This window comes from Dromiciops gliroides, chromosome 1 (genome assembly GCF_019393635.1).
Source record: "Dromiciops gliroides isolate mDroGli1 chromosome 1, mDroGli1.pri, whole genome shotgun sequence".
Classification (NCBI taxonomy): domain Eukaryota; kingdom Metazoa; phylum Chordata; class Mammalia; order Microbiotheria; family Microbiotheriidae; genus Dromiciops; species Dromiciops gliroides.
In genome coordinates, this window is record NC_057861.1 from 493,052,139 (window position 1) to 493,068,300 (window position 16,162).

The 16,162-nt window shown below is 33.8% G+C and overlaps 1 protein-coding gene across 1 annotated transcript in view; it reads left to right on the top strand.

Annotated features, from left to right (window-relative positions):
• The window catches only part of LOC122735681 (contactin-associated protein-like 4), a 583,309-nt gene that overhangs the window by 381,455 nt on the left and 185,692 nt on the right, over positions 1 to 16,162 (top strand). Inside the window, 4 exon segments of the mRNA XM_043977415.1 lie at positions 1,072 to 1,275; positions 2,392 to 2,576; positions 4,002 to 4,145; positions 13,119 to 13,383. Of these exon segments, the coding sequence (XP_043833350.1) occupies positions 1,072 to 1,275; positions 2,392 to 2,576; positions 4,002 to 4,145; positions 13,119 to 13,383 (798 nt within the window).

The window sequence follows — 16,162 nt, forward strand, 5'->3', positions numbered from 1 at the left end:
CAAAATAAAGTTGATAAACAGATACAACTTTCTACTGGCTGGAAAGCACTCACTAAACACTTGGAAAATAATTGACTATTTTACTGGGTTTCCCTTACAGCTTCATTTATTCATAAAAGTATCTTTCAAGAGCAGTTTCTTTTTTCTTCTTATGAAATGTAAAAGGCACTGTGAGCTTCTATACCTCAAATCAGTTCCTTTGTGTCTTATTCATTCTGTAAGTTATTTTGATAGATGTTATTTCATATTATCAGTCTTACATGTTTTTCTCCCTTTCTGAGGTGAACTTAATATATGTGACTTTGACACTTACTAGATCAAAAACTTTAAAAATTGAAAGAACAGTGAAGTTTCTAAGTTGTGACCTTACTATGACAGAACAGTTCTTTTACTAGTTGTAAAAACAATGTATTTTAACAAGCCAATAGAAAAGACATAAAGTACATGTTCCCCTTTATGACAATATTTGTACTAATGTTAAGAATGAAAATAGGTCTTAAAAAACTATCTTATAATATACATAGATGAAGTAATCTTGAAAAAGCCCAATTTACATAAATCAAAATAGGTTATACATTGGAACAATCTTTCGAAAACAGCTATGAGTTGTGTGCAAGTAGAACGGCATATAAGTATACATGAAAATAGACCATTTATTTAAAATGTCCACTGTCAATTTAGTTTTTAGCATTAGATAAGAAGCATAATGTTTTGAGGACATCATTTAATTTTGTAATAGATAAGAGGGCTTTCTAGGTTTTCTATTTTTTTATCATGGATGTTGATTTTTGTAAAAGAATAGTCACTTTTGAATGAAAATGAATTGATTACAATTATAGCACAAGAAATTTAAGGCACATAAAAGGGAGATTTTTTGATAATAGATTTTACCATAATTTATAAAATGGGGAAAATGGATTAAAAAGGAAAGATAATCACAGGTATATGCATTTAGGGTATAGACTTATAGTCTGTAAGGAGAGTCTACACATGTCTTCATACAAATTTTTACATTAATTAGAGAAAAAAACTTTGATATTTAAAGTTATCTTTTAATATCTTTATCTCTAGGATCTGAAGTGGTGGATTTTGATGGAAAAAGTTTCCTGCTCTACAGATTTGATGAAAAATCTATAAGTCCCTTAAAAGATGTAATTTCTTTTAAATTTAAAACAATGGAAAGTGATGGGATTCTGTTCCATAGGAAGGGACAAAATGGAGATTATATCACACTGGAATTAATAAAAGGAAAACTCTTCTTATTCATTAATTCAGGTAAAAACACAAAAAAGGTACATTATCCTCTGGTTCAATAGATATTACTTACATTAATAATTATAGGCATTCAATGTGCCTGACTGTGCCAACAAAACTGGACCCCACTCTATGCTTGTATATTGTTAAATACTTTTGCATCTATTCTTTTAACAATTTAAAAGCTTTTAAAATTTGTGACAGGTTCCTACATTTATGTATTCTACTTATATTTTTAATTGAAATTAGTCATATTAAAAAATAGATCATGTTCTGCTCTCATAACAAGATATCCATATAATGTTGTTGTAATATGATGAATTCAAGAGTAAATAGTTTTAAAACTTTTTTTTTTCATTAATATACTGTCCTAATGTAGTTCGAACAAGATTTGGGATTCTAAGATGTGGTGCAATGTAGGGTAGAGTGCCCCAACAGAAAGCCAAGAGAAGGAAGTCAGTATATAGAAAGCACAGCAAGCCATCCTCAATGAGGAGAAATAACCACAATTATGGGTCAGTTAAGAATGATGGGAAAAGGTGAGGTCTGAGGGGCATTTTGGGGGCGGGGGACACCAAAACCCATAAAATCCAGTGGAATTTTGTAGGCTTATATGTGTCCAGCAGGACCAGGCATTTTAGGGAGAAAATGGGGCGATTGAACTGCTGTGTTATTCAAGGTTAGGGGACTGATGTTGAGTCATGTTGAACTGGAGCACCTGTAAAAATGGGAGCTCACTTGGTATTCAGACTCCCTCCTGGAGAGAAAAGGTTACTATTGACCTAATTGGTTGTGTTAATATAGGGGATCTGAACCTTCCTACCTAGCTTCTTTGTTTAGTAGCAAAATGAAGGCTACTAGTCCTTAAACTTAAAATCTATTGGTCTAAATGTTTCTTAAATATCAAGAATACATTGAATATAGGAAAAGACCTAAGAAGGTAGCAATAGAACAGTTTAAAGGGTACCAGATTTAATACCTATTTAAGGCAAGTTGACCAATATTTAACCTGGGGAAAAATAAAGAAATTAAAATCACCATGATCAATACTTAATCACAACATGGAAACTGTAATTTTTAAGTGGAGCTGTGTTTTTTTGTTGTTGATTTTGTTTTTGTTTTTTCCCCTCTCTTAAGGTGATACTAAACTGCATTCTACTAACAGCCTCATTAACATCACCACGGGCAGCCTTTTGGATGATCAGCACTGGCATTCTGTCCTTATTGAGCACTTTAATAAACAAGTAAACTTTACCGTGGATAAACACACTCAACATTTTCATGCAAAGGGAGAATTCAATTACTTGGACCTAAATTATGAGGTGTGAAAATTACCTTTCATTTAATAAAGACTTTATGATTTAAATTCAATTCAACAAGCACAACAAAATAAGATTTTATGGCATTAACCTTTCACTGTAACTAATTTTTTTTTGCTGAAATTTCTATTTAGATAGAATAAATAATAAAAATATATTTTTATTATATTGTGGCTCCTATTGCCTAATATTGTGGCACTTTATTGTTATAGAAAATCTTTTTATCCAAAAATGCAATGACACAATTTCATTTTCAGAAAACATCTCACAAATGATGAGAAACCAATATTGAAAAAAAATTAAAAAACAAAACAAAACATATTTTCTTTTGGAAAGCTCCCTAGCATTAAATCAAACATGAGGAATTTTATCATCTTTCTTTTTCTTTTCTTTTTCTTTCTTTCTTTCTTTCTTTCTTTCTTTCTTTCTTTCTTTCTTTCTTTCTTTCTTTCTTTCTTTCTTTCTTTCTTTCTTTCTTTTTTTGCAAGGGGCAATGATCATAAAGTGACATGCCCAGAGTCACACAGCTAGTAAATGTCAAGTGTCTGAGGCCCAATTTCAACTCAGGTCTTCCTGAATCCAGGGCCAGTGCTTTATCCATTTTGCCTAGCTGCCCCCAAATTTCATCATGTTTTAGTGATCTCCTGATAATATGTCACCTATGAGAACTCAAAGAATTCAAGAGCATATCCAAATTAGATTATTTGATAAAAAAAGAAAAAGAAGTATATGATTTATATAGAGCTTCTTAGATTTTTTTTAAAGAACTGAGAACATTTTCAAGTGTGCCTACTTTGCACCAAGACGTAATATGTTCTCAGTCCAGTCCTTTGCTGCTCATCTTTATGGAAACCAGAAATATAAGTCCTATTGTTCATGAGGCATGAAATGGCCTTGACAAATAAAATGAAATGAACATTTCAGCCGTGTGTCCGATTTACCACAGTCAAATAGAACTAATTTATCAATGGATTGGCAAAGGGCAACAGCTTACAATTTTACACACAGACTGAAATGTATATACATCATAATCCTGTCCAGATATGGTTTATTATTACCCTGATATATGATGAGCAACACCAACCCCCAACCTATTACTCACCAAGTAACTGCATCCAATAAAAGCCTGGTATCATACGAAAGCCTCTAATATAGGGGATATGCTGGCCTCTAAAATATATGTTATTAAAGGAGTTCCTATGTACATGTATTTAGAAGGCCAATGAATCTGTCCTTTATTTGTAATACTTAACCTTTGTTTGATATGAACACATCTGACAACAGTGAAAGGCCATAAAGCAAAATAATGGATATCTGGACAATGTGTGATTCTTGTTGCCTATCTTTGAAATGTTTATTGTCTATGTAGGAAATAAGTTGTCAGAAAAATTATTAATTGGTTTTATTGATGTCTGCTTTCTTTCTAAGCTCAGCTTTGGAGGGACTCTAGCAGCTGGAAAATCAGTATCACTTTCCCATAGGAATTTCCATGGCTGTTTTGAAAATCTGTATTGTAATGGAGTTAATATCATCAATTTGGCCAAGAGACAGAAACCTCAGATCTACATCATGGTAAGAAATTAAAAGAGTGGAAGGTGGGAAAGGGAATGGGGATACCAGGTGGTGGGTAAGAAAAGAATCAGGGAGAAAAATTGAAAGTGAAAGAAGGGAAAGAGGCCTTATTTTTCTATTATATAAGATGGTCACTCATATCTTGCCCATTTCATCTAATAATGTTCTATTTCCAGTTTCCCTGGGAAGTTGTGGGAGGAACAAGGGAAGTAATTGAGCTAAAACAGAAGGGAAAGTAATTATAAAGGAGATTTGGAGTGTTTGCATAACTATGAAGAACTTATGGAGGGGAAATATGAGAGATCTTGACCAATTGGAGGAGGACAATGGAAAGGACTTGCAATCTAGCAGGACTAATGAATGAAATGAGAATGGGGTGGAACGGAAGGTAAAGAAGAAAGAGTAGAAAGAGAAAGTGATGAACTTAAGATGGGGAGTGGGAGCCTGAGAAGAAGAGTAAGCTGGACTCAAAGAGAAAAAAGAAGTTGGTAAAATAACATAATTGAAATAAGTAGGTAACACAAGATAAAAGGCTGACAATACAAGAGAAAGGAAGTTGTGGCTGTTAAGGTGAAGACAAAGTGAAAAGTTCTGACAAAGAGTTGACAGTGATAATTCTGGAGGTAAAGATGCTAAAAAGCTATTCAAAAGAAAACCAGACCATTTAGGATCTTACTTGTAGAAATTACAAAGTACTAGGAAAGTTTGACAGTGGTCTCTCTAGCACAGCAAATATGCAAAATCTGCTAGACTGAATCCTCACAGGCTGGTGACTTTTGCCAATCCTCCATTATTTACCCTCATGATTTGCCTTAGTGTTAAGTGCTTTGGAGTTGCCTGTATTCACAAAGAAACTAACTCCCTGTGCTTCCAATTCTAATCGACCCTCACATTTCTGAGGAACAATTCCAATTTTGTCCTAATATAAAGGATTCTCCCCAGCAAGGAGGAAGAAATGAAAAGAAATGAAAAGTCTCCCAGAATGCAACCTGGAATCAGGTGTAAACAGATCATTTTATTCCCAAACAGAAAGGAGAGGGGCTAAGCAATAATGAATCATAAAACAATTATAATCAGTTGAGAGGCTAATATGTAAGCCTCCTTGGGGCATTTGCAATGAAATTTCCCATTAGCAATTTTATATTTCACTTCCACTGAGTATAGTCAAGTAAGCTCTTTTCTTTCTGCTTATTTCTTTGTGGGCAACTGTTTCCCTCTCATCCATTCTGTTGCCTTTCTCACCACCACAGTTGTTGCTATATTTGATGTAGTAGCCAGTGACTTGTTGCTCAAGTGCCCAGGATGGGGAGAGGAGGGGATACAAGGCAATTTGTGACATCTTATAATGCCCTTTGCCAAAGGAAAGAAGATAAAAATAGAATTTGCCTAGGAATCCATGAGCTCATGGGTTGCATCCTGCTGTGGGAAAGATCATTCCTCCACCCTCCACCCATCTCATCTCAGAGATATGTATGGGGACAAATTTACTTCCTTGTTTTAGGATCTCTACTTCATTTTACTTGTTACCTGTACTCTACATTTCTATATAGATGTCTGAAGCTATGTATTTTATTATAGGGCCTTTCTTAACATTTTTTTTCCTGTATGTCTGGGAATCTTTATGATATTCTTCCTATGGTCTCAAGCTTAGTGAATATCTATAAATGCTTTTTTCCCTTTTAGTTCCTTTTTCCCTCCTTTTCTTCTTTCTTCTCTTTTCTTTTCCTTTTTAGTCTAAAGAGATTTTCATTAAATTTCCAAGACTTCATGTAAATCATTAACTCTTACAAGATGTACTTCATCAGTACCACAAATTAAGTGGTATAGTAGATAGAGCAATGGATTTGGAGTCTGAAGAACTGATTTCAAATCCTGACTCAGACCTAAAATTATGTGACCCCAGGCAAGTCTTATAACCTCCCTCAGCCTCAGTTTTCTCATTTGTAAAGTAAGGATTATATTAGCAACTACCTCTGTGTTGTTGTGAATATCAAATGAGCTAACATTTATAAAGTGCTTTGAAAATCCTGAAGTGCTGTTATTGTTACCACCAAAAGGCTGTAGACTGGATGCCACTGCTATTGCCATTATTGACTGTTTGGTATTAGACCCCACTCTCTACCTCACTTTCTGGTTTCAGACTCCTGGTTTTAAAACCATACTGTCTCCTTCTTTTGACATGATCCTAAATGGGATTTGGTACAGTCTCTTACCTTGATCCAGTGGCTTATGACTTTTCTTAGGCCTGTTGCATGGAAACCTTTGTCTTTAGTTCTCAGGAAATGAAGCGATTCTGTCAACTTTTTTTTTTTAAATGACAAATACAACTTTACTTTACATAATCATTTCAAAACTGAAACAAAAATAGAGAGTACTTATACCCTACATTGGAGTCCCTAAGGACTCCATTCAGTTTCTGTTCTGTCAACTTCTATGGTTCCCAGAAGCATGTGGCCATGTTTTGTCTTTCTATGTTGTAATTTAGGGGTTATACTTCTACCATCTATGTTCCAACTATCTAGATATGGCTTCAAGTTAATGATTATTGGAGCCTTTGCAATCTTAAGATTCCTCCAGACCTTCCATTCAATGTGATGGTTGAACTGGCTGACCTAACACAATTACTCTCCATATTTTTTCCAGTTTCTGTCCACTTGCCTGACCTTGCACTGCTTTCTATGTTGTTGTTGTTCTCCCTAGTTCTACAAGATTTGCACTGGCCATCTTGTATGGTTACTCTTCAATTTTCTGTGTCACTGGTCCTTCTGGAGTTATTTTCAGATATTTTCTGGGGTTTATGCAGAAGAACTAGGTTTCTCTGCAAACTTTCAGTATCTTAACCAAAAGTCCAGTTTCCCTGGATTTTAGCAAAGCATTTAACAAAGTCTTTCATTGATACTGTTGGTGACAAAATGTAGAGATGTGTGATAAATGATAGTATAGTTAGATGGAATCAAAACTGTTCTTTCCTAGAAATATTTAAGCAAAGTGTGGATGACCACCTATTAAATATGTTTTATTAGGGATTCTTGTTCTAGTATGGAGTGAATAAAAGTAGAATTCAAGGTCCCTTTCCAACTCCAAGATTCTTGATAGAGTGTGTTGTCTAAAAGTCTTATATTCTATCAGCAATTTTCTCTGCTTTTCCCTTTGGTTTTTGAAAACAAAGAGACTCAAATAAGTCTTAAGTGTAGGAGAAAACGCCTGGAACCTAGGGAACTATGTGTGGCATCTTCCTGGACTTTTGGTAGTGACCCAGCTGGCTGATTAAGTTACCATGGTAACACCTTGGGGAAAGAAAGCAGTCCCAGCCAGGTTACAGTAGTTTATGAGACAGGTTCTTCATTTCCACATAAAAAGGAACCAAAAAGAGATTTAAATTTTCCTTTATGTCATAGGTTGCATTTTTCTTGGATTTATTGTTATTGCTTCCAGTAGGCCAGTTTTTCTGCCTGTATAATTTCCCTAATTCTTTATTTAGGCTCTAATCACCAAAATAGAGAATAATCCTCATTTTCCAGACAGTAACTAAGAATCATTCATTGATAAAATGACAAACCTATCAATTTGGTATGGTAGTTGCCAATAAATTAATATCAATTAGGAATTATTAAACTGTTACTACTACACATTTTCCCAAAGTAGTAATATTGGCTGAACTAAAGTATAGTACTTTAATATTAAATTCTGGCAGAGGAGTGCAGTAGTAGAATACTGAGAATTTCAGGCTCAGAGTCAGAAGACTTTGGTTCCTATCTGAGTTTTGCCTCAAACTCACTGTGCTGCCTTATGCAAATCAGATGACCTCTTTGGGCCTCAGTTTCCTCACCTGAAAATTAAGTGGCTTAGATGAAATAATTTCTAAGATCTTTACTTGCTCTAAAGTTTGAGACCTATGGTGGCTTTTTCACTGTTACTGTGAAGTTTCGATTATTAGAGTCATGAAAAGCTGAGATTTGCTTTAAAATTTTAAAATGCTTTAATATTCAACTGTTATGAAGTATATTTTTGAACCATTCTAGGAGACATATTAATTCCAATTTGTATTCTTCTAGAGAATGCATGTCTGAATTCATTTCATTATGAAAATTAGATATATTTATTCAGACTGCCAAAGCAAAATTGAAGTTATTCTGCATTATACATACAAATACACACTCCATTCTAGTCAAACTGCTCTACTTGAGGCTCCCTCAACAAGATGTTCCATGTCTAATTTTTATTTGTTTGTACCAGTATCTCTCCTCTATGCCTGACATCTACTACCTTTCACCTCTGCCCCTTTGAATCTTCACCTCTTCAAGGTGCATCACTTCCTTTAAGAGATCTTTTTCGGAGGCAACTGTTCCTTTCCTCTCTCCCTTTAAAAAATGTCTTATTATTTTTTCTTTTGTCTGTACCTCACAGTCATTTTAACCTCCTCCTCCCCTTGTCTTTAACTTGAACATCCTTGTTATATTATAATAATAATAGTTATTATTATTATTATTATTGTTATTATTATTAAATGAAGTACATCAGAAACTAACTGCACTTGGCATGTATAGAATTATCTTTCTTAGGAATACCTTGGCCTTTAGCTCTGAGGCAGGTGGTAATATGTCATTATCTTTTTTTTTTTGTAAGATTTTCACAATATATACTCAGTCAAATATAAAATCCTCTGGCTTTTAAAGTCCTTCAAAACCTCCCCTCTTCTTATACCTTACTCTTCTTCACATATTTTGCTATCCAGTAACACTGGCCTTCTTATTCTTCCTCCCACAGGTCATTGTGTCTCCCCATGTGGACTGTGTTCACACCTATCTCACATCCCTGTCATGTCCTCCCTCCTTATCTGTCTTCTTACTTCTGTCTTTGTTCAAGTTTCAGTTTAAGTCTCATCTTTTTCAATATATCGTTCCTAGTGCTTCTTAATCTTAGTGCCTTCCCTCTGAGATTACCCCCTCCTCAATTAATCCTGGCTATGTCTTACTTGTACATGGTAGTTTGCAGGAATTCCTTGAGAGCTGTGTCTGCTTTTTCCCTTTCTTTGTATTGTGAGAATTGGAATGACAGCCCCTACTGGAAAGATACTGCAGGGAAGCTCTCTCATGAGGAGAAAGAAAGCATGTAATTTAGAAACCATGTGACTTTAGCATCTGGAAGTTGCCCAGCATCCAGAACTTACATCTATAGAACTGCCTGTTAGTTGTGTCAATCAAAGTTACCAGCCAATTAGCTTGGAGCTATGTATGTGTGGATGGCCCTTTTTTCTGTTTCATAAGAGGTTCTGGGAGTAGCCGAGGAAGCGTTCCTTGCTTGGGTTCTTGACCTTGGCGTGGGGAGTTGGATGCTGGGGTCTCTTAGAGATAGTTAGATTTTTACCTCTCTCTCTCTTCACCAAATTCTGATTGCACTTTAATAAATATTTAAAAGTCTAAACTCTTGCTAAAGCTTCTAATTTTGGGCAACTACTCATTAGATTTTAGACATAATAGCTAGAATTTTAGCCCCTTACAGTATCCTAGCTGTTATAGTGGTACCTGACTTTGCTCTATAACAAGGTAAATTTATTTTCATTGGTGAGGAAAAGAAGGTCTTGTCAAAAGCCCAGATAGAAACCTTTCTCTCTTTTTTAGGCTAGGACCAGGCCTATGCACAGCACAAAGGAGGGAGCAGACTCTATGGTAATCAAAAAAGAAAAAAAGTCTTAGTCACGGTGCCCTTAGTATTTAAGGTGCAGGTCAACTAATGATTATAGTTGACTAGTACACCCTGATCACTGGCAGTTGGAGCAGAAAGACATGTTTCATGCTTACCAGAAGGTTTTTTGCAGGCTATGTAGCACCTGGCAATCCAAGTGACATATAATATCATGAATATTGGAAACTTTTTGTTTCCTCAATTCTGAAAGGTCCTTCATCCATATAGTTTGTGCCAGCCAGGATTATAAAGTGAAAAAGGAGACAAGAAGGAGGAGCACTGGACTCACTTAGGATCATCAGTGTGTGTGTCCTTGATCTGTGTTTAGCAATTGTATCTTTGCACCCTATTTTTGTAACCTCTGCTTATTTACTTATCCTTATATTCCCTTCTGGGGGTAGTTAGATGGCCTGGATAGGCTTGGAATCAGGAAAACTTATCTCCATGAGATAATATCTGTACTTAACTCTCCCTGACTTTAAATCTACCTTCAGACACTTACTACCTGTGTGACTTTATCAAGTCACTTAACCCTGTTTGCCTCAGTTTCTTCATCTGTAAAATAAGATGGAAAAGGAAATGGCAAGACACTCCAGTATTATCTGCCCCAAAAAACCCAAATGGGGTCACAAAGAGTTGGACAACTGAATAACAGCAATAAAATGCTCTTCCTAATAATATATGACACCATAAGACCACCTGAAACCCTGAACCCTCACCTTATCTGCTGTTTCCCCACCTTAGAGACTACATAATTTTTCTTCATGCTCAGTATTTTAGATTCATATATTAGAAAAATTGCTATACTTTATCTCATGGTTTTAAATATAAATGAATGAAGCCTGTTTTAAATACCATATAGTTATGTGTGTTTTAAAATTAGCACAAATTTTCCTATGAGTTAATGAAAATATTATTTCCATTTTGTTGATGAGGAGACAATCTAAGGAAAGTAAATGATGCCCATAGTCACATAGCTAAAAAGGATGAAAGTTAGGAATTAAAACATAGGCCTCCTAATTTCAAGTACAACCTACTTTTTAATACAACACACTATACTAATTGTAGCTTCTACTCCAAATAAAAACTCTGTTAGTGTGTATACAGGTATATTCTGCTTAAAAATCCCTATACGGTAGTGGTATTGCAGGGTCAAAAGGCATAGTCAGTTTAATAAGTCTTTGGACATAATTCTAGATTGCTCTCCAAAATGACTGGATGAGTTCACAATTCCACCAGCAATGAATTTATGTCCCACTTTTTCCACATCCCCTCCAACATTTATCACTTTCCCCTTCTGTCATTTTAATCAATCTGGTAGATGTAAAATGATATCTCAAGGTTGTTTTAATTTGCATTTTTCTAATAAATAATGATTTAGAACATTACTATTATAAATATCCAAATAAACTATAAAGGACATATGAAGAAAGACTATCTGCATCCAGAGAAAGAGTGATAAATAATTGTATGCATAGAATAATTTTATACATATATACCTATTTGTGTCTAATTGTAGCCATCTCTAGGGTAGGGGAGGGGGGAGAAAAGAAAACAAATTAACATTATTATATATTTAAAAGGAATATGGGTGTAACCTATATAGAAAAAAGCTAAATTTACAAAACATATCAAATTGAATTCTATTCAAAGTTCCAAAGAGTTCTTCAATCTTCAGTTTAGGAGAGAAAAAGTCAATTACAAGTATTAATTAAGAATTTCAATATGTGAAAGATATTGAGCTAAACTTTGAGGATACAAAAAAGGCAAAAATAGTCCATTACCTTAAGGAGCTCACATTCTAATGGGGGAGACAAAATGTAAATAAGGAGGTACATATACTTTATATAGAATTGATAGTAATATACCATCTTAAGGAGGGAGTAAGGGGAGGGAGGGATAGAATTTGGAACTCAAAACTCAAAAAAAAGTTAAAAAAATTTTAACATATATTTGGGAAAAAATAAAATGTTAGTTTTGTAAAAAAAAAAAAAGAGGGGAAGGCAGTAGCAATTGGGATGGGAGAGATGAAAGGGGAGAGAAACTTGCATAGGTCTCCTGTTGAAGGTGAACTGGTTCTTGAAAGCAGCTAGGCAGAAAGATAAGGAGTTGAAGGGGGTGTGGGCAGCCAGACAGAGAGAGAAATGGAGGGAGAGAGAGAGGGAGAGAGAGAGACAGAGAGACAGAGAGAGACAGAGAGTATGAATGAATGAATATGAACATTAGGGAAATCTGAATAGATTTTGAAGGAAGGGATAATAAACCTGAATGGTGGAAAAAATACATCTTCATTTCAATATAATTTATTTCCTTGGTAATCCTTTGGTAAGATCAAGTGAATGCTTTTTGTTTAAGAATGGGTAGACTTGGTCATGTTTTCTTTTTAATAAAGAGTTATCCTGGCACAATTAAAACTGATTTACAAATTAAAATGGTTTAAAAAGGTAAGATTTACATATTAAACTTCAGAAAGTCATTTAATGAAGATATAAAGGGCACTTGTGCTATGGATCAAAGGGTATACTGAAAACTAATCTTGAGCTAGATATGGAGTATAAACACATGCATATACATATGTGTATAAATATATAATGCAGATATAAGCATCCCCATATAATATGTATATATACATACACATACATGTGTCTGTGTACTCATAAACATGTGCATATAACATATTCACACATTTATATACATGCATAATATGAGCTCAATGTCTATTTTAATGCATGCTTAATATTACTATATACATATGTCTATGGTAATGTATTATGCATAAATATGTATATGTGGTAAATCAGTAGATATGTATGTAAACATAGTTACTTTAGCTTGGGGAATTCAATGTTATAGCATTAGCGAAGGTTTGGAAATAAGAAAGTCAGGACTTCATATGGAAAATAGCAAAATATCCCTGCCTAAAATAGTTACGACAGATAAGAATGATAAGGAGAGTTAACTATGCCATCCTAAGATTCATGTCAGGCATCTGGGTTGATTCTATCTACATAGGGATCGATTCCATTCATGAAGTTAATGCTTGTCTGTGCATCTGCATAAAACTATATATATGTTGTCAGACAAAGCCAGTGGGCCAGTTTCTTTTGTGTAAACTGTAACTGCCAGAGTTGAGGGAGGGAAACAAGTTGAGGAGAAAGAACTGCTATTGAGAAGTGACAATATTTTTTTTTAAAGCATCAATTAAGCATTTATATTTTTAAAATGTATCACTGAGACCAAAATACCATTGTGGAATCTCAATACTATATTTCTTTATTTCATTCTTAGGGAAATGTGTCATTTTCTTGTTCACAACCACAAATGGTTCCAGTCACTTTTTTGGGCTCTGGCAGCTACCTAGCACTACCTGGCTCCTCTGGGCAGGATGAGTTATCTGTGAGTTTTCAATTTCGCACTTGGAACAAAATGGGACTTTTGCTGTCCAGTAACTTTCATCAGCATTCATCAGGAAGTCTCCTCCTCTATCTTCATGATGGAAAAATTAGACTGAATCTCTTCAAACTAGGAAAACAACAGAGTGACATAACAGCAGGTAATAAATGTATTTTAAATGTTTTTGTGAGAAATTACTTGGCTTTAATTTGTAATAGTTATATCATTTTTGTATCTCCAGAAAGGCCTAGCGAGTTTTCTTGATCATAATAGGAACCTGATAAATTCTAATTGAATTAACACATTTATAACTTAATCAATGAAATAATCTTTGTATTAACAAAATATTCAAAAGAATTTTATCTTTTCATAACAGAAAATTTGCCATTATGATTTTCTGACATTTTCTTAACAAGACTTTTAAGAATGTATCATAGACTAATAGATTCAGAATTAGAAGAGACCTAAAAGGCAGTATTTCAGCCATTCTAATTATTATCTTCTCTGTTTCTGCATTTTATGATTCATTATATTCACAGTGATGGTGGGAAAAGAATAGAGATAACTTCTTTATGTGCACAGGACTAAAACTCAGTATGCTAGACACACATTAGGCATTTAATAAATATTGATCATTAAATATCCAGTTCAGTTATTCAGTTCAATAAATGTGTATTGCAAGGCATTGTAATTTTCTTGGCATTGGGAATACAAAGAGTAACATGAAGCAATCTCGCATCACTGATTTCCTACCAACTTTTATCCTACTAGATGTTAAATGCTTCTGGGTAGATGAACATACGGGTAAAACAGAACAGAACAAGAAAAGCACAGATTTTATGGGTTTTGACTTTTGACTTTCTAATAACTTCTTAAGCCAGTGGTAGATTCTGACATTGATGTTCAATTTTGGTCAATTCATTGAGTGAATGTCTGCTTTTATGTACCCAGAACTTGAAATACTGTTACTCCTTATGACTAGGGGTGTTTACCAGGAGGTCATGTATTTGGAATGATATCCAAGAAGTAAAGATAGTGTAGTAGAGATCACTATAAAGTTAATGACTATTTAAATTTAAAATTTTTATTTACAATATGTTTTCGAGGTGACATCTCTGCTATTTGCTGAATGAATGGCCTCTTACCCAAAATGGTAGAATTTCTGAATTTAAATAAAGACAGTTTTAAAAATGAATGTAGCAAAAGTACAAAGAAAAACTAAAAATACAAACTTTGACTCACCTTTTCTTTCCTTATTTCAATGTTTCTCCTTTATAGATGACTGAAGGTTAAAAGTTCAATTTAAAAAATATGAATATTGCATTCAATTTTAGTGACAACTACTATGTTCATACTTACTTATGGCATGTTAATGCTGTGAGAAATTTGCATAAGTGAGTCTTAAAAAGGGAATAAATCAAAGCAGTTTCATTTTAATTATTAATAGATTTCCTGAGACCATCATTTGAAAATGTTAATTTCATAGTAAGTGTGTCATTGATGTACAGTTTATTGTGATGTATTTGACTTCTTCAATAGCAGTTTCAATCACAGCCCAATTATAAACATGTTAATGAAATTGCTTCGTTGCAGTGTCACTCTAACAGGCCCTGGGAAGGTAGTATCATTTCTAAACAGTTTATTGGCATGTATCTTTGATAGATTAACTGAAAGTCATAAGGATATACAAAACACCCCCAGTGACTTTGAAGTCATAATAATCATGGTTAAATGCAGATATTATCACTGACACCATATAATTTAATGTACTTATACTCACAGCTGATATAAAGTGTCTAAAATAATTCATTAAATACATCTATGTAAATACAGAAAGTAGCTGTAATTAAGAGGATAAACTTCTGTTTCCTCTATAAGCAGGATGTTTCTGAATAGAACCACAATGAACTTTTGAAATGTTGCTTTTAGAGTCACTGGAGAAAGTAAATTCCACAATAAGAAATTGACTAATTAAATTATGTACGACTGGACAGATTTATTAACCAACAGGCAAAGGCTTTTGACCTTATGTTTCACATGTACAACATTTGATAATTAAATTAGAGAATATTATTTTGACCAGAGATTATTACTTCTGACATTATTTTGGGGGCTGGGGTGGGGAGGATGAGGTATTTATCATGATAAGCAAAATACTTCTAATGAAGAAAGAGACAAATTTTTTCTTTTTTCTAATAGAGATAGAAATTAGCAATTTATTATTTATTTAAAATTTAGAGATATTTTTAAAACCCAAAGTTGAACTGTGTTGAGTGCCGAACCGAAATTGAGTTGCAATTTCAATAAATGTATAAACCATCTAGTCAAAATTTCCTAATGAAGAATGTAGCTTTGTGAAATGTAATTTTAAATAATTTCGAAAACAGTATATCAAATTTAAAAATACAATCAACTATCATTCTACAGAATGCTCCCTGCCCCAAACCCTACCTCCCCACCTTTGATCACCTTTATAGATTTCAAAACTATAAAATATCAGGTGGCATCAATAATAAAATACATAATAAATCAATACTAAAAATGTATAGTACTTATTTGGGTTATATTTCAGAGACTGCATAGTACATAATATAAAATGTCTTCATACCTTAGTATGATTTGGATTTTTTCCCACTTTTCCCACTAAATAGTCCAATGTCAAGGTATCCAATTTTAATGTGATAAAGATTTTCATTTTAGCCCTGTTTTCTGGTCTGATCTTGACTCAGGCCAGTTCTCTGGTTATTTATGTTTGATATTCAAAAGGAATGAGACATTTATAGATCATTTGAAAGTTAGAAAAAGATTTACTTAACCATAGCAGAAGAACATATTTATCAATTATATGCACTGAGGACACCTATATCTCTTCTAGCTGATCAAAATTCCCTTGCCTTAGGTGCCTAGAATTTCCTATCAGCCAAACAACAAAGAGAATT